The 27,884-nt window shown below is 36.7% G+C and overlaps 1 protein-coding gene across 3 annotated transcripts; it reads left to right on the top strand.

Annotated features, from left to right (window-relative positions):
• The first annotated feature begins 55 nt into the window (after nt 1–55).
• On the top strand, nt 56–25,844 carry LOC113039738 (NACHT, LRR and PYD domains-containing protein 3-like). Of its 3 annotated transcripts, none has more exons than XM_026197793.1 (12): nt 56–101; nt 386–551; nt 631–747; nt 5,210–5,317; nt 6,102–6,162; nt 7,561–7,765; nt 7,939–9,700; nt 10,287–10,460; nt 11,596–11,769; nt 20,737–20,910; nt 24,618–24,791; nt 24,872–25,844. In XM_026197793.1, exons 2-12 carry the CDS (start codon nt 493–495, stop codon nt 24,876–24,878), a joined length of 3,015 nt encoding a protein of 1,004 aa, XP_026053578.1. In that variant the 5' UTR covers nt 56–101; nt 386–492; the 3' UTR covers nt 24,879–25,844. The 3 variants fall into 3 exon arrangements, with proteins under 3 accessions (XP_026053578.1, XP_026053580.1, XP_026053579.1); XM_026197795.1 differs by having other exon boundaries at nt 20,737–20,765; nt 24,647–24,791; nt 24,872–25,843; XM_026197794.1 differs by lacking the exon at nt 631–747.
• Nucleotides 25,845–27,884: the final 2,040 nt, after the last annotated feature.

Below are 27,884 nucleotides of genomic sequence, written 5' to 3'. Positions count from 1 at the left end.
TCAAACTCCTCCTTGTCAGGTGACACATGAAAGTGAAACTATTACAATAGGATCCATTTTGTTGTATGAGGAAGTAAACTACACAAAGAGAGAAAAACAAAGTGAGTATCACAATTTTACAATCATCTTGGATAGCCAAATCAATCCAGATCCAAATCCAGACTGGTTTAAAGAGAAGAACAACAATTCAAATTAAAAAATGTACATTTAAATTAAAAAATGAGTTTATATGACATTTGGAGAGAAAACAAAGCGTTTGTAAATCATCAGATTACACTTTTACTTTCACTTTAACACAGTGCTTGTCTGATTTTGTTACGCAGTTTGTGAATAGTTTGATTCTGTGCAAATGATGCCAAGATGAAATAGTTTTTCATGTGTGCAGGTTATTGTTGTGGACTGGCTATTGAGACAGAGTTGGATTTGAGAAAAATGAGATGATTCATAACTCATTCTGTGGGTCAGCATCAGTGTTTGCTAATAGATGAAACCATGGCTTTCAGAATGGATCTCTCTGAAGAACATGATACACAGCTAAAGATATTCAAGAGGTGAGAGAACTCGAAATGTTTCACTTATTTAATGTTCAGAAACAATAAGTGCATATTACAGTAACATTTTCATTAATAGTGAGATTCAGGAGGGTGAGTCAGATTTACCTGAACACATCAATGTGTATGTGAGGGAAAATCAACGGATGGATCTTTCAGATCTGTGCAGAGAGGAAGACTCTTCTGTTGAGCTTAGGTGAGATATTATGAGTATATATACTGTAGGTGTGGTGCATTATAGACATTCATCGGGTGTCCCTGTTGTTGCTGGATGTTTCTGTGTCTGCCTGTATCTAAATGTGTGTATTGCTCTATTTTATGACATAATACATGAATGAAAATGGCACATGGGGCGGATTTATTTTATTGATAGAAAAATAATAATTTAATCTTTTAACTCTCTTTTAACGCAACAAACTCCTCACAGAAAAAAATAAAATAAAAATCAGTTGGATTACCATAAAAATATGTACACTGGTATTTATGGTAAATTCTCTCAACATAATTTAGCAGCAACACCCCACACCCCACACCCCCCAGCCCCAGCAAAAAAATAAAATAAAAAATAAATAAATATTCATTTAGGGAATAGATTGCATCACAGGAACAGTCACAGCATCACTAAAATAAAAAAGTTTTTTTTTGAGAAAGACTTCAAGTGTGCTGATTTTAAAGCTCCACCATTATACTCCTCAAATGAATACTTCAAGTGATAGTTTACCCAAACATTTTAATTCTGATGTCATTTACTCGCCCTCAAGTTGTTTCAAACATGTATACATTTCTTTGTTCTGCTGAACACAAGAGAAGATATGAGGACAAAGAGCTTTGGGGCACCATTGATTTCCATATAGTAGAAAAAAATACTATGGAAGTTAAAGGTGAACCAAAACTGTTCAGTTATAAGCATTCTTCAAAATACCCTCCTTTGTGTTAAGCAGAACAAAGAATTGTATACAGGTTTGGAACAACTTGAGAATTGTCATTTTTGGGTGAACTATCCCTTTCATCAGTTTAATTGGCAGTTGATTTTCGCAGTAGCTAAACCCAAGTTAACCTAATATCTGTAATATTATCTGGCCCTTATTGAGGATCCTGATGTCCCATGGTCTGTCATGGACTTTGTCTCCTCAATGGGTCCTGGGATGGGGGCTTCATCTGCAGCCTGGAGAATGCACAGTTAAAAAATAAATGTAATACTACTCTGGAAATATCAATAATTTAATTATATCTGTATCCTGAGAAATGTAAACTTGAATTTAATAAAGAAGCAGTTATGGTCAACAAAGAATGATTACAGACAGCAGATCTTGACAACAACTGACATAGAAAACTGTAATTTTCAGACCTGGCTAAAAATGACGTTCCATTAGCTAAATTGAGCATTTGCACAAATGTTGCTTTTAAAAAAGTTTGATATGACACATTCATAAAACCTAAATTAAAATGTGCACATTTAAAAGTCGAATGGCTAATTTTTGAAATCTAAATTTAATTTTAGTTTAAGGTTTTACTTATCTCTGTTTAGAGCTCAGATCCCATCCACAGCAAGAGACAAGATGGCGATGGGTTCGAATCAGTCAAGAGGGTCTGGCTGCAGACTTGCACTTGCACTCTCAGACTTGCACTATCAGACACTTGCACTTCCACTAGTGACGTCACTTGCAGTCTTTATTTTTTTTAAAAATTTTAAATACTTTTTTTTTATTACATTTGCTTGAATTTCCCAACACTTTATAACAGTAACCAGGTGGCGAAGACAAGAAAAAATAAACTAAATTACAATGTCACTTGCAATCACTACTTGCACTCTCCTCTACCTGCGTCACTTGCAATTGACACAAATCGTGTGCGTTGCCAATAGAGACAAGACGCTGTGGTGGTGATTAAATGATTAAACTAAATTTAGTACTATAACGTACAGGGTCCTGCAAGAAAAAGACAAGACCAGCAAATCCGTGGCCAGAACACCAGAATATGAATTTTTGCGCAAAGTCTCTCGCTAAGCGTTTTCCTCCCGTAGAAAAAACAAACACTTGACATTACCTAATTTATTAAGATGCTATTAAAATATCAAATTAAATATACAGTTCATTATTTTAATGAATATTTATATAGTACTGTGACGAGTGGGGCGGGGCCGAGGGCCGTGGGACTGGGGCGAGACCAGTGGAGTGATTGGAGATGAGAGACACCTGTTCGACCCACCGGTCTCGAGTCCCACGGAGGAGATGGAAGGATATAAAACGATGACACGGACGACAGTGAAGGACGAGAGAGGACCAGGCCTGGGCTTTTATTTTATGTTTTGGTTTTTATTTGTGCGCATAAGCCGTCCATGAGGGGCTGATGTGCTGTTTTGTGTTTATTTTAAATTATTAAAGTTTCATTTTGATTGTCCGCCGGTTCCCGCCTCCTTCTTCCCGTAGTTATGGAGTCTATATCATTACAAGTACTTTCCTCACATACCGCAAAATGTGGCATAATGGACTAAGATGATAAAGGCCAAACTCAGTATGCTTCTCTACATTATTAAAATACATAACTAATATGTACAGGCAAACAGGTGAGCCCAGAATAAACGCAACACGCAAAGTTTTGCGTTAAGCATTTTTCCATATAGAATAAACTGTCTACAACTCGTTTATATCACTGTCTTTGTCCATTAAGCTACATTATGTGTTTTATTTATAATGATTTTCTACAGGAGGAAAACGTTTAATGTACAATTTAACGCACTGCGTTCTCTACTCATCTGCTTGCCTGTACGGATTTGATCCTTTAAAAATCACTTAATGCATTTCATAATGCACGTTCATATTTGCTGGTCTGTATATACATTGAGTCAACAACAAGACATAAGCGTTTTCCTCCCGTAGAAAAAACAAACACTTGACATGGCCTAATTTATTAAGATGCTATTAAAATATCACATTAAATATACAGTTCATTATTTTAATGAATATTTATATAGTACTGTGACGAGTGGGGCGGGGCCGAGGGCCGTGGGAACGGGCGAGACCAGTGGAGTGATTGGAGATGAGAGACACCTGCTCGACCCACCAGTCTCGAGTCCCACGGAGGAGATGGAAGGATATAAAACGATGACACGGACGACATTGAAGGACGAGAGAGGACCAGGCCTGGGCTTTTATTTTATGTTTTGGTTTTAATTTGTGTGCATCAGTCGTCCGTGAGGGGCTGATGTGCTGTTTTGTGTCTATTTTGAATTATTAAAGTTTCATTTTGATTGTCCGCCGGTTCCCGCCTCCTTCTTCCCGTAGTTATGGAGTCTATATCATTACAAGTACTTTCCTAACATGCCGCAAAATATGGCATAATGGACTAAGATGATAAAGGCCAAACTCAGTATGCTTCTCTACATTATTAAAATACATAACTAATATGTACAGGCAAACAGGTGAGCCCAGAATAAACGCAACACGCAAAGTTTTGCGTTAAGCATTTTTCCAAATAGAATAAACTGTCTACAACTCGTTTATATCACTGTCTTTGTCCATTAAGCTACATTATGTGTTTTATTTATAATGATTTTCTATAGGAGGAAAACGTTTAATGTACAATTTAACACACTGTGTTCTTCTGTACTCGTCTGCTTGCCTGTACGGAGTTGATCCTTTTAAAATCACTTAATGCATTTCATAATGCACGTTCAAATTTGCTGGTCTGTATATACATTGAGTCAACAACAAGAGATATAGGCTAGGCCTACTGAATTGTCTTTATCGTCTTCTGTTATTAGGCCGCATTAAGGGTTTTACTGTATGGGAGGACAACGTTTGCGCATTGCCTTGTAGTACATTAAATAATAACTATATATTGAATTTGGTCTTTTAATTGAACTTTATGTATCTTAATACATTATGCCATATTAAGTGTTTTTTTTTTTTATTTCTACAGGAGGAAAACGCTTAACGAAAGACTTTTCTTGCAGGACCCTGTACGTTATATTACTAAATTAGTTTTAATCACTTAATCACCACCACAGCGTCTTGTCTCCATTGGCAACATGCATGATTTTTGTTGATAGAAAGTGATGTCACAGATAGCTGAGAGTGCAAGTGGCGATTGCAAGTGACATTGTAATTTAGTTTCTTTTTTTTTGTCTTCACCACCTGGCTACTAAAAGACTAAAAAGTGACGTCGCCAGTGGAAGTGCAAGTGTCTGAGAGTGCAAGTCTGAGAATGCAAGTCTGAGAGTGCAAGTCTGCAGCCAAACCCTTCTCGAATTGGTTTCCTTGACAAAGGGGCAGGGTTTCTGAAGAACACATAACTACTTTATTTAGCTTCAACATGACTAATTCTGTATCCTTACAGAATAAATAAAAAACAAATTCATGAAGGAAATATGAAATGCATATTTAAAAATTTAACAACCTACCCATTGCTATATTTCACTACTCAAGTGAAAGAGGTGAACATTAAATGCAGGTTGAAATAGTTAAGCTGTTTCTGTCAGAGAAGTGTGAGATTTTCAGGAACTGTTTTTATTTCTGGTTGAAATAGTAAAGCTGTTTCTGTCAGAGAAGTGTGAGATTTTCAGGAACTGTTTTTATTTCTGGTTGAAATAGTAAAGCTGCTTCTGTCAGAGAAGTGTGAGATTTTCAGGAACTGTTTTTATTGCTATTGTGTTTCAGTTTGTGTGAGAATGAATCTCATGAAAACAGCTGTGTGTCCATGAAGAGTGACACGTCAATGATAAATCCAATTAATTTCAACTCGGGAGACTTGTCTGCTGATCTGAGGTGTTGTTTAGTTTACAGTATAAGATATTTTATATATATATATATATATATATATATATATATATATATATACACACACACACACACACACACTCACCTAAAGGATTATTAGGAACACCATACTAATACTGTGTTTGACCCCCTTTCACCTTCAGAACTGCCTTAATTCTACATGGCACTGATTCAACAAGGTGCCGAAAGCATTCTTTAGAAATGTTGGCCCATATTGATAGGATAGCATCTTGCATTTGATGGAGATTTGTGGGATGCACATCCAGGGCACGAAGATCCAGTTCCACCACATCCTAAAGATGCTCTATTGGGATTGTGGGGGCCATTTTAGTAAAGTGAACTCATTGTCATGTTCAAGAAACCAATTTGAAATGATTCGAGCTTTGTGACATATTGCATTATCCTGCTGGAAGTAGTCATCAGATGATGGGTACATGGTGGTAATAAAGGGATGGACATGGTCAAAAACAATGCTCAGGTAGGCTGTGGCATTTAAACGTCTGGCACCAAGAACCATTCCACGCTCAAAATTGCATAAATCACCTTTCTTTCCCATTCTGACATTCAGTTTGGAGTTCAGGAGATTGTCTCGACCAGGACCACACCCCTAAATGCATTGAAGCAACTACCATGTGATTGGTTGATTAGATAATTTCATTAATGAGAAATTGAACAGGTGTTCCTAATAATCCTAATATATATATATGATATTCATAAACTGATCTGTATTCAAAATATGAATAAATATTTACAAAAAATTCAATAATTACAGTCAAAAACGTGAAGGACCAGAATTACCTACAGCAAAGAAGAGCTTAGACTCCATTTTCAAGGTTGGTTTTGTGTGTGTGAGTGTGCGTCTGAGTGTGAGTGTGTGCATACATGTGGGTGTTCGTATGCGTGTCTGTTTGTGTGTGAGAGTGAGAGAGAGAGAGAGAGAGAGAGAGAGTCCACATGAGATACCAATCAACTGCAATGACATATTTAAACCCTCACCTCGACAAGAAAAACCCATCAAAACTGTGCTGACTAAATGAGTCACTGGAATTGGAAAAACAGTCTCTGTGCAGAAGTTCATTCTGGACTGGGCTGAAGGAAAAGCCAATCAGGACGTTCATTTAATATTTCCACTTCCTTTCAGGGAGCTGAACTTGATACAGAAAAATCTCAGTCTTGTGGATCTTCTAAACCAAAAAGAAACCAAAGAATTTAAATAAACAGATGATGATGACTACAAAGTCATATTCATATTTGATGGTCTGGATGAGAGTCGACTACGTCTAGACTTCCAAAACAATCAGAGTTTGTGTCTCAAATAGGGTGACCACCTGCTAATAAGCCCAAGGGGGGACAAGGGGTATGTTTCTGAGGGACAATGTGGGACACGTTGCGCGGAGGTGCCCCCACACCATGGGCAGACTCACTGATAGTGGTTTACCCATTTCTATCACAATCTTTTTTAATTGATGATGGCGATGCCTCACTTTCTCCATTTTTCTAATTGGAAAGCGTGCATCTAAAATTTCCTTCCCAGTGTGTCTGGTATGCACGTGCGTGCGCTGTCATGACAACAGCAGAAAAGTTGATAACAACCTAGTCAACAGTTCAACTGAGGGGTGGGTGTGGCAACAGTAGCATGCTGAACTGTCAAGTAATGTTCGTTTGGCTGCCTGGGGCGCGAGGATATTGAGCGGCCAACTTTTTTTGAGCAAGCATTGATTATGCGTGACACAGTCTCAATTTGTGGGACGCATGAATTGGGCTTCAAACGCTGTGCGCGCATGCGCTATGCGGGATGGGTGGTCACCCTAGTCTCAAATCAATAACTCTCTTGGTAAAAGTTTTAAGAAATATATGAAATCTTCTCTGTAAAAGTCACATTTATTTTCCTATCCATGTAAAATAATTTGTAGTTCACTATAAAGCAAATTAATGACCACTACAGCAGAGAAGCTGAATTCATATGTAACCTGATTGCTGCATAAAGATGAACATCAATCCAGTCAAACTCTCTCTTTTAGCCTCAGTATCAGTAGATGCTGATGTTTGAGCATACATTGGAAGTTATTAACAGGTGTGATATAATTCAGCGATGTTAGTATTAACTAATGATGAATTAGTATTCATCTTAGTATTCAAATATAGGCTTGACTCTTGTGTATTGATACTTTGGTTCACCTTCTCTGTGACTGAATGCAGGTTCATTGTTTAAATAATCATTGTGATTTCAGGAGATTGAGAACAAAATCATCTCTGTGATAAAGAGTGAGTTAAAAAGCTTTAAGAGACTACTGAGTCCAGATTACCCAGAATGCTCTGAAAGAGATTGCTATGTTGATGAGGGTCATAGCAGAGTCAGAGAAGGGCTTCTGAAGATCACCCTGCTCATCCTGAGGAAGATGAACCAGACAGACCTCGCTAACACACTACAGACCAGTAAGAGCTCTGGACCAGGAAAATATAGCCTGTTTTTATTATCAACCTTCTGTCTTCAGTCACTAATGTTCCTGAATGTCACGACACAATCTAATATCTAACATATCAAAACAAAACAAAAAAATTCTAATATATTGCTCTGTCAATAACAATTTTTTTTTCCCTTTGTTCAGAACTGATGCCTGTGTATCAACAAAAACTCAGATCCAGATTAAAGGATAAATATCAGAGAATCAGCGAAGGAATGTCCAATCATGGAGACTCAACACGTCTGAATGAGATCTACACAGAGCTCTACATCACAGAGGGAGGCAGTGGAGAGGTCAATAATGAACATGAGGTGAGACAGATTGAGACAGTGTCCAGGAGACCAGAGACACAGGAGACACCAATCAACTGCAATGACATATTTAAACCCTCACCTGGACAAGACAAACCCATCAGAACTGTGCTGACTAAAGGAGTAGCTGGAATTGGAAAAACAGTCTCTGTGCAGAAATTCATTCTGGACTGGGCTGAAGGAAAAGCCAATCAGGACATACATTTCATATTTCCACTTCCTTTCAGGGAGTTAAACTTGATACAGAAAAATCTTAGTTTTGTGGATCTTCTAAACCACCTTCACACAGAAACCAAAGAATTTAAATCAGCAGATTATGATGACTACAAAGTCATGGTCATATTTGATGGTCTGGATGAGAGTCGACTACGTCTAGATTTCCAAAACAATCAGAGTTTGTCTGATGTGACCGAATCAGCCTCAGTGGATGTGCTGCTGACCAACCTCATCAAAGGGAACCTACTTCCTTCTGCTCTCCTCTGGATCACCTCTCGACCAGCAGCAGCCAATCAGATTCCTCCTGAGTGTGTTGACCAGGTCACAGAGATACGAGGATTCAATGACCCTCAGAAGGAGGAATATTTCAGGAAGAGAATAAATGATCAGAGTCTGGCTGATAGAATCATCACACACATCCGATCAACAAGAAGTTTGTTCATCATGTGTCACATCCCAGTCTTCTGCTGGATTTCAGCCACTGTTCTGGAGAGGATGATGGGTAAAGCAGAGAGTGCAGAGATCCCCAAGACCCTCACACAGATGTTCACACACTTCCTGATCTTTCAGACCAAACTGAAGACACAGAAGTATGATGGGAAATATGAAATTGATCCTGATCAGGCTAGAAAGACTATTCGTTCTCTAGGAAAACTGGCTTTTGAACAGCTGGAAAAAGGGAACCTGATCTTTTATGAGGAGGACCTGAAAGAGAGCGGCATTGATGTGAGAGAAGTGTCTGTGTACTCCGGAGTTTGTACCCAGATCTTCAGAGAGGAGTTTGGACTGCAGCTGGGGAAAGTGTATAGCTTTGTTCATCTGAGTATTCAGGAGCTTCTGGCTGCTTTGTTCAAGCTGTTGTCCTTTTCTGAACAAAACACAGGACTGAGGAATGTGTTCAGGTCGCAAATGCCCAATTTACTCAAGAGAGAAGTGGACAAGGCCTTACAGAGTGAGAATGGACACTGGGATCTTTTCCTCCGGTTCCTTCTAGGTCTCTCACTAGAGTCTAATCAGACTCTCTTAAAAGACCTCTTGAGAAAGACAGTAAGCAGCTCTGATATCAATCAGCAAACAGCTGCATACATCAAACAGAAGATCAGGGAGAATCCCTCTCCAGAGAAATCCATCAATCTGTTCCACTGTCTGAATGAACTGAATGATCGTTCACTAGAGCAGGAAGTACAAACATACCTGAGCAGAACAGGAGCCCATCGTCTCTCTGGAGTCAAACTATCTCCTGCTCAGTGGTCAGCTCTGGTGTTTGTGCTGTTGAACTCAAAAGAAGAGCTAGATGAGTTTAAACTAAGTAAATATGATCAATCAGAAGAATGTCTCCTGAGGCTACTACCAGTGATCAATGCATATAGAAAGATTGAGTGAGTATATACTGTTTCTGTATATTCTGAGGTCTTTTTCTTATTTGACACACTCAGTTAACATTACAGAGCAATCTACTAATGATCTAAAGTGTTGAATCAAGTGTGTTTGATAAGAGTGATTCACCCAAACTGTGCAAAGTTGAGGTGCCTTTAGGAACAGGGTTAAAACTCTCTGATATTACAAATATTCGATTAGGATCATCATCATTCACTTAAAAGTTACATTCAGGTTTGCTGAAATAAATAACTCAGTCTAATAATTCAAAAGTAAAATCATTAAATTTCATTAAATTAAATTATTAAAAAAAATGTTTATTTGAGTGTGTATGTTTGAATGTGTGTGTGTGTGTGTGCACGTGTGTGTGAGAGAGAGAAAGTGACAGTTGAGATTCAAATTCATGAACATTCCACCAATGTAAGTCTATGGGATTTTTTCCTGCCTTTTTGTCCGCTGTTTGAACATTGTAGATCTGATAGCTTAGAAAAGATAAAGCTCTCTTCTCCTCAGTGAGTCAGTCGATTTGACACCTCATGGGTCTGTGATTAACAGTGAATCTTTATTTTTTCTTTATTTTCTCTGCAGTCTTTCCAGCTGTCGTATTACACAGAAAGGCTGTGCTGCTCTGGTTTCAGCTCTGAGATCAAACCTTTCACACCTGACAGAACTGGATCTGAGCTTTAATAAACCAGGAGACTCAGGAATAAAGCTACTCTCTGCTCTACTTGAGGATCCATACTGTAAACTGGAGAAACTAGAGTGTGTTATTATATTATTGAACACAAAATCTGTGTGAAAATACTGCCAAACAAAAACATTTCATGTTAAAGGAATAGTTCACACAAAAATTCTGTTGTCTTCAAGTCATTTCAAAACAGTATGACTTTATTCTATAAAATATAATCTGATGTGTTTCACAGAAGAAAGAAGGTCATACAGGTTAGGAACGACATGCAGGGAAGTAAATTATAACGATTTTCATTTTGGGGTGAACGATTCCTTTAAAAATTTAATTTTAAATGATCAAATACAAGGATTATATTGAATGCACCTCTCACATTTAGATGGATTTTTGAGCAACTGATGTTATGTATTTGAGATCCATTACCCCAGCTCAGAGTTAGACTCAAATTTCACATTTTGTATGAGTGCATGTGGGTGTTTATCTGTGACTGTATGTGTGCACGTAAGAGAGTGTGTGTGTGTGTGTGTGCGCGCAAGTGTGTGTGCGCGTGTGTGTGAGTATGTGTGTGTGTGTTTGTGTGTGTGTGTGTGTGTGTGTGTGTGTGTCTCTGGGTTGCCAGGTTTTCGCAACAAAACCCACCTAATTGCTACATAAAAAATTGCTCAAAACTAGCCCAATAAAACAAAAAATTGCTCAAAACTAGCTTAATAAAGTTTCAAGGGGGAACCCCCAGTAAACATTAGATTATGTTTGGGGTAAATTACATATTTTTGGTGGGGTTCCCCTGGTAAAATTCACATTTTAGGGGCAAAATATCACGTTATTGGGGTCGCTTAAACCCATGGTCATGAAAAACTACCCGCGGCAATAGTGTTAAAGTAACCACAGGCTTGGTAACACCGAAAAACCATGGACATGGCAAGACTTGGTGTGTGTGTGCATTTGACTTTGTGCATGTAATAGAGAGAGAGAGCTAGAGAGAAAATGACAGTTGAGATTCAAATTCACGAACATTCCGCCATTGTAAGTCTATGGGATTTTATTCCTGCTTTTTCGTCTTCTGTGCAAACAATGTAGGTCCATTCACGTAGAAAAGATACAGCACTCCTCTCCTCAGTGAGCTTGTTGATGTGACACTTCATTCATGGGTCTATGATAAACTGTGAATTAACTTAACTCACCTTTAGTTTTTCTGTATTTTCTCTGCAGTCTTTCATACTGTGGTATTACACCGAATGGCTGTGCTGCTTTGAGTTTAGCTCTGAGATCAAACCCCTCACACCTTACAGAACTGGATCTGAGATATAATAAACTAGAAGACTCAGGAGTAAAGCTGCTCTCTGCTCTACTGGAGGATCCACACTGTAAACTGAAGAAACTACAGTGAGTCTCTTCATAACTCAGTAACTATAAGGTTTTGAGTAAAAGGTAAAATTTCACAAATGTGTGTTCTCTAGCAGTGGTTTTGTTTGTTGCCATCTATTCAAACCCTTTATGAAAATAAAATAATTTACTTTTGTTAACCAAGTACATTGCAGAATGTGTTTACAAAATACAGAATTTAAAATAATAATAATAATCTTACACTGCTTGAAGATCCCATTACAATTTACTGTGGATTTACAGTAGTCCCAATAAATATAATATTGAAATGGGAAATGGGACAAAATTAATCTTGACAAACTATATATCATTATAAAGATCTAAGCCTTTGGAGAGCTTATAAAGAATGCATTTGCTAAATTTGTGTAAGCAGTATACATCAAAACATGAAGAATCAAAAAGTATGTACCAGATTCATTGTAATAAATCATAAATGCATCCACAGATGTAAATCCCAGTTCAGTTAGAAAAGGAAGGGTCCACTAAATGACATCCAAAAGAGCACATTTAGTCCAACAAAGTAATAACATTGTAACATGGATGATAATTCCTTTGTTTATGTTTCAGTTCTGCTGGGAAAGTATTGTTTGTGTCCATTATGGTATAACTTGCGCTCAGAAACTACGTCTTGGTAGTAAACAAAATTGAATGGTTTTTTAGTATACTATGTCACAAACAGAATGAGACGATCTACAAAAAAAGTGAAAGATAGAACTCTCCTGGCGAGCTCTGTGATGCGCCTGTCATTTGATGGGGGCATAACTTAGTGATCAGTATTACTGTGTAATCACAGCTATCAATGTGAATGTGTTCTTTATAAATATAAAGTGTGATTATTGACTTTATTGCGCATCTGTATGTTTACCATCTCTATAACTGGCCATCAGCACATCAGCATGTGATAATTGACTATATTACCATCTAGTGTACAGTAGGTAGACATCGAAAACGGAGTCTACCATTTACCGCGGCGTTTGTAAAGTGCATTTGCAGCTTTTGACCGCTGAGTGGCGCTTTAACCACAAGTTATCAAACAAGCACATCAAAGCACATTTTCGCAAATAAACATCAGTTTTGCCTCGCTGATGTGTTACATTTGACTGCTTCAATCACGGAAAATGAAAGAAAAATACTATAGTTAAAATATTACAAATATTTAATATATTTAATATGTAATATTCACAGATGAAAGTTTGGTACTTATGAAGTTATGTGCATTTCTTAGAACGAATTCAGTCAGGATAAAAATGTCAAGCCTGTGCCTGAGCTTATATTTTCTCTAAGCTACATGGTATTAAACCATATTTTAGATTTGATATATTTAAAAGGTGTGCAGTATTATTTATACTATATGAATTATGTGTTATATTATTCAAAAGCGCAGATTGTGTAAAAGCAGGTGTGTAAGATGTGCAACATTTTAATTTAAATTATTAATTAATAAATAATTAAAATGTCAAATTGATTAGTTGAATATAACAAATGAACGACTAGAACTAGAAAAATCTTAGGTGGGGCCAGACCATTTTTAGGCTATAACCAAAACAACAGTCCAATATAAACCAGTTCAGCAAGTGAAAGCCTCATAAGACACTGTCCATATGAAAGCGCAAGAGATTCACACCTTTATCTCAACCCCCACAAGTCATACATAACTACCCCCAAAAATTCCAACCCCCTCCAGCTGAACAGAATTCGGTCTGTGATTTGGCTCTGAGGAACGGTGTGTTACTGGTCTGAAACATGCCTGCACTCAGCAGCACTACTCTTTGTATTCATTATTTTCTCGCAGCCCATATTATTATTTTCACAAGACCATAATGATAATAACAAATGATCAATTAATAATTAATAATTATTTTACAAAAATCATTGTTATTTGTGATCGTGGGTGTTTGCGGAAGGCTTTAAGACCAAGCGGAATCATCTGTTCCCGCCTCACAGCACGTGGGACTCCGCTAACTGAGCAGCTCCACCGTCTGTAGTTTGACTTTACTGAATCAGATTGAGACGAATACAACTTATTGATCATGAGCCCAACATTTAGCAAGGCAGGAAAACATTCATTCTAATGTAAGGAAGACGTGTAATATTGAGCTAATGCTGTTAAAGAGAAAGTTAAATAGAGAGAGAGAGAGAGAGAGAGAGAGAAACTAGTCTAGGGCTATTCTTAAACTTGGAGCTCATTATATTGAAGTACAAATCCAAACACCAGAAACGTTATGCATTTTATGAATAATGAAATGTTATGAAAAGTATGCATTTTATTTATTCACATGCTGTATGTTTGAAATTATATTTTAGTTTAAAGAAATAATTTAAGAAGTTAAAACCTATTTTTAAACTTGAATTTAAATACTATTAAACTAACTTTAAAATCTCAAGGAGTTTATGAATTAAAAAGGATAAAATGTCACAGTGCATGTTAAATAGCCTAAATGAACTTGTGTTAACAATATAATTAGAACTAACAATATAATTTGATTTTTTTAAATGAAAAATTCCTGTATAAAATGGGACAGCAACCTTTATATATCAAACCTTTTTAAAATCGTCCACAGCTGAGCATCGCGGGAGGCTGATCTGCGCCGGAGTGTGGGAAGTGAATGTGATGAACGAAGTCATTTTCAGATGCAATGAAAAAAATAAAAATAAATCCTGGATAGTCTAGATTAGGCCCATGCAGGCTCTGCTCTGAAGTATCTAATAATTATAATTTCTGTCAACCCAGAGTAACAAATTTTAACGGATTAATCGCCTATTTTTATTTGCTGCATTTTTTTTCTATATTATATAATTCATGTATAAGATGCATTTCATTACATTTAGAAATAATAATGGCTGGCCTGATAATGTTATAATGTACCAACAGGATATATTTAGTTCCCTTCACTTTACAACAAATCCTTTAAATATAACAAATATATCAGAACAAAGCAAGAATTAAAAATATATAATTCAAATGGATAAATATAATCGCAGTATATAATAATATAGGCTTAGCTATAAACAAACAAACAAATAATAATTTAAAGCTAAGCATAAGGTTGGGCTTTCTCATTCTCTCAATCGGGAGAAATCCGTTACCATATTCGTGATGTTGCCCATTTGAAGCTTAACTATTATTCATGAGGTAAAATAGGCTTTGTAGTTCACGCGTGTTTCCGTATCGATGGAAAAAAATAATAATTAACAATATGTGGAGTAAGTTGACCGCTGCTAACGATGAATGTCTGGTGAACGACTGTGAATATGTGCGAGAGGCACCAGCGTGATAAGACAGCTGAAACAGAAAATACTCAATTTTTGGTCACACATAAGGGATAAAAAATAAAATGCAAAGTGTTAGTAGTAAAAAATATTAAGCAGCAGATCTGTTTCCAACTTTGATAATGAATCAACATATTACAATAATTTCTAAAGGATCATGTGATAATGATCCTAAAAATTCAGCTTTGCATCACAGAAATAAATGATAATTTAAAGTATAATACATTTAAAAATAACTATTTTAAGTAGTAATAATATTTCACAATATTACAGTTTTTTCTGTATTTTTGATCAAATAAATGCAGGCTTGATGAGCAGAAGAAACTTCATTCAAAAACATAAAAAATAGTAATATTTCCAAACTTTTGGTCTGTACTGTATATATATATATATATATATATACCTTATATTTACTGTTTAATAACAATAGCATGCATATTATCCTTTGTGTAAAGGTCTTTTAATTTTGGATGAGTAGACTATAGCCTATGATTATCCTGCGTTTTGAAATTAACTCACTGTAAATGTTTTCATATTTTTTAAACAGTGTAATAAAAATGTTATTGTTGTTTTACTTCCTCCTTTTATCTCATTTTACAATAACATTCATTTCACAATCCGTCCCTTTGCACCACCTAATGGTAGTTTCGCGAATGATTTTAACATGCGACTCAATTACATTTACCACCAGCAGTACGTTTGGCGGTAATGCCCATTTAGCTTGTGCACCTACTGTAAATGCTGTATTTCTAGCAATCTCACGATGTACGATAATTGGCTTACATAGTTAATTCTTTTTTTTCTAATTTAGTTCTAATTCCTAATCTAAATAATTCTTACTGTATTTTTTCTAGTGCTCAAATAAATCCCTTATATGATGTCTAAGATCTTTTTTTATAATAGAAAAACTATGCATTATTACGTTTAATGTCTAAAACAGTTTGTAGAACCTTTCAATACATTGCTGGTTGGGCGAAATAGTCACAGAAAAATTGTTGCAGGAATTTCATTTTTCATGGTATCATCTTCAGATTTGAAATAGACTCATGAGACATGTGACTTTCAACCCATTACTTTTCTAGATTACTCCAGGACTGATTTCATGTATTTTTATATCAAATTAATAAACAATTCAGTGTGGTAAAAAAAATTCAAGGCACTTCAGTATCTATAACTTTTAACATTTTTTAGCAATATCAACTCTGGTTGATAAAAAGCCTAGAGGGCCTTCTTTCCAAAGACACCAAAAGTATGTTTGTAACAAAAATAAGTTAGGAACTGTTGAAATTTTAAATTAGGTAGGGCACTTTCAGCTGTTAGTCCCATAATGGGGGTCTGGTTAACAGGTTAAATTTAAAGTACAAAGTTAGATAATACCAATTTAGATCAACAAATTACCAAGCAATGCTTAATTTTGTTCAGTCTGTGGTGTAAAAAATGTCACCTGGGGGCCTGGAGAAGTTTTGTCATGCCATGACATTTGTGTTTTTTTCAGTTTCTCATAGTCAAATCACCTTTATTTATATAGCGCTTTAAACAAAATACATTGCATCAAAGCAACTGAACAACATTCATTAGGAAAACAGTGTGTCAGTAATGCAAAATGATAGTTAATGGCAGTCCATCATTGAATTCAGTAATGTCATCTCTGTTCAGTTTAAATAGTGTCTGTGCATTTATTTGCAATCAAGTCAACGATATCGCTTTAGATGAAGTGACCCAACCAAGCAAGCAAGAGGCGACAGCGGCAAGGAACCGAAACTCCTTCAATGACAGAATGGAGAATTTTTTGGGGGGAGAAACCAGGCTCAGTTGGGGGGCCAGTTCTCCTCTGACCAGACGAAACCAGTAGTTCAATTCCAGGCTGCAGCAAAGTCAGATTGTGCAGAGGAATCATCTGTTTCCTGTGGTTTTGTCCTGGTGGTCCTCTGAGACAAGGTCTTTACAGGGGATCTGTATCTCAGGCTCTAGTTGTCCTGGTCTCCGCTGTCTTTCAGGGCTGTAGAGGTCCTTTCTAGGTGCTGATCAACCATCTGGTCTGGATACGTACTGGATCCGGGTGACTGCAGTGACCCTCTGATCTGGATACAGACTGGATCTGGTGGCTACGGTGACCTCGGAATAAAAAAGAAACAGACTAATATTAGCGTAGATGCCATTCTTCTAATGATGTAGCAAGTACATCAGGTGTTATGGGAAGTGTTCCCGGTTCACCTAATTAATGCAGCCTAAAAATCCTTTAACGGATTTGGATATTAAAAGCATTTTAGTATGTTATGTGTAAGCCAGGTTAAAGAGATGGGTCTTTAATCTAGATTTAAATTGCAAGAGTGTGTCTGCCTCCCGAACAATGTTAGGTAGGTTATTCCAGAGTTTAGGCGCCAAATAGGAAAAGGATCTGCCACCCGCAGTTGATTTTGATATTCTAGGTATTATCAAATTGCCTGAGTTTTGAGAACGTAGCGGACATAGAGGATTATAATGTAAAAGGAGCTCATTCAAATACTGAGGTGCTAAACCATTCAGGGCTTTATAAGTAATAAGCAATATTTTAAAATCTAAATATTTGATAGGGAGCCAGTGCAGTGTTGACAGGACTGGGCTAATATGGTCATACTTCCTGGTTCTAGTAAGAACTCTTGCTGCTGCATTTTGGACTAGCTGTAGTTTGTTTACTAAGCTTGCAGAACAACCACCCAATAAAGCATTACAATAATCTAACCTTGAGGTCATAAATGCATGGATTAACATTTCTGCATTTGACATTGAGAGCATACGCCGTAATTTAGATATATGTTTGAGATGGAAAAATGCAGTTTTACAAATGCTAGAAACGTGGATTTCTAAGGAAAGATTGCGATTCAATAGCACACCTAGGTTCCTAACAGATGACGAAGAATTGACAGAGCAACCATCAAGTCTTAGACAGTGTTCTAGGTTATTACATGTAGAGTTTTTAGGTCCTATAATTAACACCTCTGTTTTTTTCTGAATTTAGCAGTAAGAAATTACTCGTCATCCAGTTTTTTATATCGACTATGCATTCCATTAGTTTTTCAAATTGGTGTGTTTCACCAGGCTGCGAAGAAATATAGAGCAGAGTATCATCAGCATAACAGTAAAAGCTAACACCATGTTTCCTGATGAAATCTCCAAAGGGTAAAATATAAAGCGTGAAGAGTAGCGGCCCTAGTACTGAGACTTGAGGTACTCCATACTGCACTTGTGATCGATATGATACCTCTTCATTCACTGCTACGAACTGATGGCGGTCATATAAGCACGATTTAAACCATGCTAATACACTTCCATTAATGCCAACAAAGTGTTCAAGTCTTTACAAAAGAATGTTGTGGTCAATTGTGTCAAACGCAGCACTAAGATCCAATAAAACTAATAGAGAGACACAACCACGATCAGATGATAAGATCAGATCATTTGTAACTCTAAGGAGAGCAGTCTCAGTACTATGATATGATCTAAATCCTGACTGGAAATCCTCACATATACCATTTTTTTCTAAGAAGGAATATAATTATGAGGATACCACCTTTTCTAGTATCTTGGACAAAAAAGGGAGATTCGAGATTGGTCTATAATTGACTAGTTCTTTGGGGTCAAGTTGTGGCTTTTTGATGAGATGCTTAATAACAGCCAGTTTGAAGGTTTTTGGGGACATATCCTAATGAAAATGAGGAATTAATAATAGTCAGAAGAGGATCTATGACTTCTGGAAGCACCTCTTTTAGGAGCTTAGATGGTATAGGGTCTAACATACATGTTGGTTTAAATGATTTAATAAGTTTATACAATTCCTCCTCTCCTATAGTACAGAATGAGTGGAACTGTTCCTCAGGGGGTCTATAGTGCACTGTCTGATGTGATACTGTAGCTGACGGCTGAATGGTTGCAATTTTATCTCTAATAGTATCGATTTTAGAAGTAGTTCATAAAGTCATAAAGTCAGTTATACACATCTAAATGGCTAAAGTCTAATATCATTGTAATAAGCAAAAACTTGGCTATAATAATATGTGAGCAGCATGTATGTACATGATTGTGTTTTTGAGAAAAAAAAATGTATGCGTGGTTAGTGAAAAACTAGAAATGTTAAAACACTTGAATAAGGCAATAAAACACATACAGAACATTGGTTCCCAGGATTTTTGAGAACTGGAGCTTGTAGCCTAGAATTTTTCTTTCTAAATTATGTGAAAATCATCTTGGTTATTCACTTACAGAAAACAATATGTTGATTTAAATTTTCGAAGACACTTTTTTTTTTTTGGTGAAAGTCATATGCGAGTAGGCATCAACTGTCATGAATATCATTGTGATTTACACCTGAGAAGACAAAGGCCCACATAATGAGCTGCATAATGAGCCTTTCAGTCAGCTGTGTGTCTGAGAGGGAGGAGTTACACGAAAGAATGTGAGGACAAAATACATCTATATAATTTTATGTTTGTAGTTTATTTAGAATATATTTAATTATCCCTTAACATAATTTAATATCCACTTGGGAGTGCAGTTAAACAGTTTATAAGGAACAATCAAAGCTAACTTTCAAACTTAATTTTTTGCATCATTACTCCAGTCACACAATCCTTCAGAAATCCTTTCAAAAAATCTTATTTTCTACAAAAAAAAACATTTATTGTTATTATTATTATTATTATTATTATTAATAATATTATTATCATCATTATCATTATTAATGTTGAAAAGAGCTGATGATATTTGTTACAGTTTTTTAGGGGGGATACATTTAAATAATAGTATTGTTTGTTACATTTGTTACAGTTACATTTATATTATTTACATCAAGCTTTTGAATTGTATAGTATTGGATATTGTTATTGGAATTTCATAATATTTCACTTGATTTTACAAATCTTGAAAAATACTTGAAATCCAAATCTCAAACTGTGTTCAGGTCAAAGTATCTGAATAGTTTTTTGCTTTGCCTGTATTTTTAAATACAATGTTTAATTAAAAAAATGTGGTTATTATCTAGTTATTATCTAAGATGGCCAATAATGAACTTAAATGCTGTTGTCTACATTTACCATTTCATGTCAGCAAATGGAAAGTCAGACAGTTATTGATCACATTAGCTAACATATTTAACATACTTTTCATATTCTTCAGTTATTGAAAAACTGTTGATGTAATTTCCCTGAACAAAACTGAAAACATTAACAAGACCTTCGTCTCAAAGTATATTCTTTTATTTCTTGATGCTCATTTGCTACACAAGTCTGTAATCATGATCCTCATAAATTAGTCTTTTACATGAGTCCTCCCTAGCCCCATTGTAAAATATCACACTTGAGTCCCAAGTCACTCTTTGACTGAATGTTTTATATAAATACCAGCAAGGAGTTACTTTAAACACAGCAAGACAATACTATGACTAAAATATTACACACATATATGTTAAGAAATGCATGAAAACTAAGGTTACATGTGCACTTCATGACTGATTCAATTCATGGCTCTACTAATCATCCAACCTTCTGTTACTGAGCAGATAGATTCTCTTATTAATCAATTCTCAAGTCTAGAGAACTAAATCAGAAATATTTGTATTGAAGAGATGGAGATGAATGGTGTTACATTGTTGCAATAGCAAACATTTGAAACACAGGACTATTAATTATTGATTTTAGCCATTTTTCGTCTTTCTCCCTGCAGGCTGTATAACTGCAGTATTGGAGAGGAAGGCTGTGCTGCTCTGATTTCAGCTCTGAGATCAAACCCCTCACACCTGACAGAACTGAATCTGAGCTGTAACATACCAGGAGACTCAGGAGTGAAGCTACTCTCTGCTCTACTGGAGGATCCACATTGTAAACTGGCGAAATTATGGTGAGTGTTAATATATTATTGAACATTAAATCTATGTGAAAATACTGCCAAACAAAATAATTTGTTAACCCCTTACCAGTCACCCATTTGGCATGGAGACAGAAATTACATACCCAAAATAAAAAGGTTTCTGCTCATGATTCTTTCTGAGTAGATACATAATCAACATTTGTTCACAAAGCTGATACTCCAAAGTTTACTGTTCAGGAATCAGAATTACTCAGACTGTTATGATAGAGATATAAGATCAAACATAAAAAAATATTTTAATATTTTTATTTTATGTTGTAATAATAAAATCTCCATAATCATCAGGAGGAGGCTCTCTCTTAGCGTTGTTTGGGCTCAAGACGCTAGTCACCGCCTCTGTGCAGCAGTCTTTAGAAATTAGCACAGCGCAGTACAAGTCAAACCATGGTATGTTGACAATATTGTGGCTGAACAATGATGTTATGTTATGGACATTTTAAGACTCATTATAAATTATGTTCGCAATGGATACAGGCCTATTTATGAAGTTGAATTTATGTTGTATTAGAACTAATATGGGGGTAATTAGCCTAGGCTTTTTCGTAATGTTATTAAAGCAAATTGGCAATCAATTTTGATAATTAAAATCTGGCAAACAATTTGGCACTAAATGGCTAAGATCTATAAATGGGTAAGCATGGTGGTGTCCAGTAAGCGACCAACTATGGCAGCGATCCAACGTGTCCTTGTATTGAATCAAAGATGGAGCCGGACGCGGAGCCTTTTAGTCCATGTAAAAAATTTTAAACATTTTGCCACACGTGTCTATATTTTAAAAAAATTGCCTCCCAAGACAGCTTATTATGAAGCTGCTGGACCTTTTCAGACCTGAGCTTGCCAGGCTAATGCGGCGGAATTTTGCTTTGAGCCCTGAAGTCCAGCTGCTTGCAGCGCTACGTGTTTTTTTTTTTTTTTTTTTTTTTTTTTTGCTACAGAGAGCTTCATCGAGGTCGTGGGAGAGGGCTGCGGCCTCATCAAAACCTCGGTGTGGAGGTGCATCCACACTGTTACCAACGCCCTTCTGTTACCAATTGCAATGCCGGGGATTACATCCTGGTGGATGGCACACTCATCACTATCGCCAATCCATCAGTGATTGATCAGGCGTAGGCTACTTATCACTAAAGGGATACGTGGCCATAAACGTGCAGGTTATAGTGGACCATAGGGGTGTGATATCTGACCTCATGGCAAGGTCCAGCAAAACTTCAAGTTCCTCTGACGAGAAGCTTGGTGCCTTTTTTACATTGTTTCCCCACCATATTCTGTATCTAACTCTCTCTCTCTCTGTTCATTGTAGATAGGTTGCTTTTAATTGAAAACATTAACCAATGGCAATCAATACTGCATTAAACATAAGTAACTGCAGCTGCTTGCCAATCAATTCTGATTGTAAAGTACCTTACCATTAATATAAAAGTGTATTATATTAAGTCGCTCCTTAATTGTCTTTATCATCTTATTCCATTATAATGCCACAAAAAGTGTTTTGATGTATAGGAGGACGAGTGAAAGTTTACGCATTGTGTTCACGGCCATCTGCTTGCCTTGTAGTACATTAAAAATAACTATATATTGAATTTGATCTTTCAATTGCACTTAATGTAGGCCTATATTAATACATTAAGCCATATTAAATGTTTGTTTTTCAATGGGAGGAAAACATGACTTTGTGCGTTGCGTTCATATTCTTCTGTTCTGTGGCTGCAGATTTGCGGGTCTTGTCTTTACTTGCAGGATCCTGTACATTACGGTACTAAATTAGTTTTAATAATTTAATCACCACCACAGCATCTTGTCTCCTTTGGCAACATGCACATTTTGTGTTGACTGCTAGTGATGTCACAGGTAGTGGAGAGTGCAAGTGACTTCCTAATTTTGTTTATTTTTTCTTGTCTTCACCACCTGGCTATTGATGTAAAATGTTAAGAGATTCAAACAAAAAGTGATCAATAAATAGAACAAAATAAAAAAGACTGCAAGTGATGTCATGAGTGGAAGTGCAAGTGTCAGAGAATGCAAGTCTGCAGCCAGACCAATCTCCTTTACTAATCAAGTAATTTCAAAACAGTGTGTCTTTCTTCTGTGGAGCATAAGAGTTGATATTTTGAAAAATGTTTTTGTCCACACAATAGAAAGCAATGATAACACAACTTTGGTTGGCAACAATATTCAAAATATAATTTGTTGTGCTTCAAGCAGTGGTGGACAAAGTACACAAATCAAGTACTTGAGTAAAAGTACAGATACATATAATAAAATATTACTCCAGTAAGAGTAAAAGTACTCCTTTTTCTATTTTACTCAAGTGAAAGTACAAAAGTACTCGATTTTTTATGTACTTGAGTAAAAAAGTAATGAAAGATTGTTGTTTGCAATTGTATATAGACTACTTACTTAAATTTTATATTAGCACATATTTTTTATAATCCTATTGCTCAAAATACCAAAATAACCACTATATGGAGTCTAGATTCATTTTTGTTGTTGATATGGACTACGCCGATGAGAGTAATGTTCACTGTGAAGCTTACACTGTGATGTACCTGACAGAAAACAGAGATGACCATCTGATTTTCACCAGTAAAAACAAAGTATTTTAAAGTTTGATGTTTTACAGAACATCACAGTTATATATGACATGATAATAAGGCCTGAAGTTAGGAAGAACTTTTTGAGGAAAGTATAATTATATTTTCATAATGATTTTTTCCTTCTCAAACCTTGTCTGTGGTTTAAAAACACCCCTGGCCAAATGGGGTGCATCTCTTCCCACTTTGATAATTACTACTCGTCTAGTTAATCCAAACAATATATATATGTATAACGTTACTGTTGATAAACAATATAAAAACAGAAGTCACATAGGACATGGATGGGAGCATTTTAATAAAACTGTTAACATTACAGCAGTGGGAATTTGAATGTGAATGAGTTATTGTATTTAATCTGTGTTATTTTTTTTCTTCTTCTTCTTCTGTTTTACCTAAAATTGATGTGTCTGCATCTTCTGCACTCGAGCATTTCAGTGGGCTTAAATAGATCACTCTTTACAACGGATTTAGTTCCCAAACAATTGACATTTTGACCTAAATATGATTTTCAGTTACAATAATTAATCCAAAATTTCGACATTAATAACTTACTTTTAGCAACATCAGACGCACGCGCGCGCTCACAAGATCTCCAGGTCCTTCTGGAGACTCGCACTAAATGGTTCATTTGAATCAGTGAGTGGTTGACTCCAGACCAGCTGCAATCGGATAATTTTCATTCGTAAACGAATAGTTTGGTGTGATTTGCGATCCGATTTAAACGTTTATTTTGAAAAGTCTTTAAAAGAAATTAAAGTTCGTTCATGATAAATCAGACACCGCTTCTTCGTGTTGGAGCACGTGATATATTATAGGGAGTATCTTATTATTACTCTTTACATTATCACTTGTATAATGATACAAATGGTTTGAAGAGTGAAAATGCTAAACTAATTTAGCATCACAATCATGAATCATGTGGGTAGAGTGCATTTAAATTAATCAGCTGCTGGCAAGTTAAAATCTCTACACCGATCCTGGTGTAAAGAAAAAGCAGATATTGTACAAACACACACAAAAACATTGTAACCCTAAAGCTTAAACAAAATTTGAGAGATCATTCATGTTCTTCACTCTTTGCAGTCTTTATAACTGCAGTATTGAAGAGGAAGGCTGTGCTGCTCTGATTTCAGCTCTGAGATCAAACCCCTCGCATCTGACAGAACTGAATCTGAGTTGTAATATACCAGGAGACTCAGGAGTGAAGCTGCTCTCTCCTCTACTGGAGGATCCACATTGTAAACTGGAGAAAGTAGAGTAAGTTATAAAGTCAAAGCTTTCATTTATTATCTCATTTTGAAGCACATCTAAGTTTTATCTTTCTCTATATTGCACAGAATTTGACAGTGGAAACTCCACAAGCACTGAACAAGTGAATCAAAACCAGGAACAAGACTGTCATCTGGACAAATGCTGATACTGTTCCAGCAGTTTCACATGTGAAGGATTTTTTGTTATTAATTGTAATTTAGTTTTTTCAATTTTTTGAGTTTTTTCCCACTCTCATGGGAATTTTTTTTATAAGTAGATTGGACATACTTATTGCACTGTAAAAATGTTTGTGTGAAATGACAGTATATTCCAGTTTAATAACTGCATGACTTGCACAGTATTTCACAGTGGGACATCTCTTGTATTTAACTGCACTCTCAGAAATGACTTTAAACAAACAGCATCATACCGTGTTTCTACAGTGCATATGTACTATAAAGGTTCCCAGCATGCAATGCAGTGTGAATAGATCATGCTGTAGGGTTGTTTGTTTTTAAAACTTTTGTTGGTTTTACTTGTGCTAATGAACTTGTTTTTGGTTCACTTTTAGAATTGTGTGTTGTGTGTTTTATTTTGTAATGTTGGTTTATGTTGTAAGTGTTGTTTAATTGTTGAGTTTTATCATTGTTGTGTTCTGTATGTTATGAATATGAAATAAGTTATTGGTGAATCTTCTCGTTAAATAATGCTAAAATAAAATCTTCATGTTTTTTGTGAAGAATTGTATGACTATCCTTAAGTCAGGTGAATAACTTTTTTCATATTTGAGTTTGTCATCATTTTAACAAATGTTTTCATTTGTCACACTTCCATCATGAAATGATCATAAATTTGAATATATGCAAGGTCAAAGAGCAGAAAAAAGGAAAATCATCATTCTATCATTCTGATGTTCATTCAGTCATCTGTAAGAAAATTACCCAGCATGCTTTGATTTTAGAGTACATTTCTGACTACAGTAATATATTATAAAACAATACTCTTTAATCATGTAAATTCCTTGCATTTTTTTACAGTGAAGATAGATAGATTTTCTATGTTGTGATTATGTAGCTAAAATGAAATGCATGGCCATTTTGATGCCCCCCACTTAAAGATCTTCAATAAACTTTTGTATGTTGTTAACACGTAGACATGGAAAACATGAAATAACTTTTTTACTTAAGTGGGTTTAACATATTTTTCTTTATAAAGTACATTATAATATAAGCCTGAATATAAATGAATTAAATACAGTTCTAAACATAGTTTGTATTTGAGTAAATTCTGGATAAATTGCATGTAAAACAGACCTCCCCAAAAACTTTACTCCGAATTCACAAATGCTTCGTTAAACATCCAATGTGTTAGTGTCACGGTTCATGAATTCACTCTCTCTCTCGTCTAACGTGTTGTTATGTGTGTGTCTATGGGCGTGGTCACTGATCAGCGATGATCAGCAGTACCAGCTAGTTCCAATTGTTTGTCTCCTATATAAGTTCAGTAACTGGTGTTTCATGATGTCCGAGCGTTGTTTCTCCCCATTGTGCTCCCGTACCTGTTTCCTGTGTTCCTAGTTCCTGCCTGAGTCTTTCTGTGTCGTCGTTGTTCCAGATCATCACCTAGCACTGGATTACCGTTCACCATCACGAGGATTGCACACTCACTGGGATTCGAGGGATCATCACTGAAGCAAGCACCATCATCAGTTGTCCACCTAGGTCCCTGTGTCACCGTGCCATCAGCCTTGTGTCCGCCCCCTGTGTTACCCTGTGAACTGGTCCTGCTTTTCTGACTTTTTGAGCTTTTGTCAATAAACACGCCATGCGATTACATCCTGTCTCTGTGTTACGTAACAGAACGATCTAACCCATCATGGATGTAGCAGACGCTTCCACGTGGAACGAGTTTGCGGCTCGAAGTATTGCTAGAAGGGACACTCGATCACAGGGAGGGCGGTCCAAGCGCTTGTGACGCAGGTGTCCGAGCTCACCCAGCAGATTCAACAACTACGAGTCTCCACTGCGCCACCCACAGGTGCAGGTGGGTAGAGCTCGGCTTTCCCGGGAGGAGAGGGAACGGCGGAGATCCCAAAGACTATGCCTTTACTGCGGGGGGGCGGGCCACTTCGTTCACTCGTGCCTGTTAAAAACACCAAGCCCGGTAGTAACAATGAGGCTACTATCGGGGTGGGATCTCCACCGGGAAGACCTCATCCTCACCATCAACAGCTACTCTCCTTCCAGTAAGACTAAGGTGGGCAACCAACACTCATGACACCCGGGCTTTATTGGATTCAGGGGCGGAAGGTAATTTTATTGATGTTGAACTGGCTCACCACCTCCACGTTCCTATCACCCCCTTACACACCAGATTTCTGTCAGTGCTCTTAATGGACAACAACTTTCTAACATTACACATACTACAGAACCCATCACCCTCATCACGTCTGGCAACCACATGGAAACAATAACATTCCTACTCATGCATTCACCCCTGGCACCCATTGTACTGGGACATCCTTGGTTCACACGTCACAATCCCAGAGTTGATTGGGGGCACAATTCCATCTCCATGTGGAGTAACAATTGTCATAAGTCATGTCTAGTGTCTGCGTGTTCGTCTGTACCTGTGTCTGTGTTCCAGGAGGAGGTGGTGAACACGTTCAGCACGACAGACGAGTGCTTTAGAGGTTGCTAGAGAATGGGCTTTTTGTCAAGGCGGAGAAATGCCTTTTTCATGCACAGTCCGTTCCCTTTTTAGGGTACATCGTCTCATCTGAGGGAGTGCGTATGGATCCTGACAAAGTTAAGGCTGTGATAGATTGGTCAAGTCCAGATTCCTGTAAGGCCCAACAGAGGTTTCTGGGATTCGCCAATTTTTATCGACATTTTATTCATAACTTCAGCCAACTAGTCGCTCCTCTGACCGCCTTGACCTCCCCCAGAACGACGTTCAGGTGGTCCGATACAGCGGAGTCTGTATTTGCCATACTTAAGAATCGCTTTGTTTTGGCTCCCATTCTCGTTGCCCCTGATCCATCACGTCAGTTCGTGGTGGAGGTCGATGCGTCAGAGGTGGGGCTAGGAGCAGTTCTTT

This window comes from Carassius auratus, chromosome 22, assembly GCF_003368295.1.
Source record: "Carassius auratus strain Wakin chromosome 22, ASM336829v1, whole genome shotgun sequence".
NCBI classification, from domain to species: Eukaryota; Metazoa; Chordata; class Actinopteri; order Cypriniformes; family Cyprinidae; genus Carassius; species Carassius auratus.
Note: the sequence above shows the minus strand (reverse complement) of the source record. Positions and strands in the feature narration are given on the sequence as shown.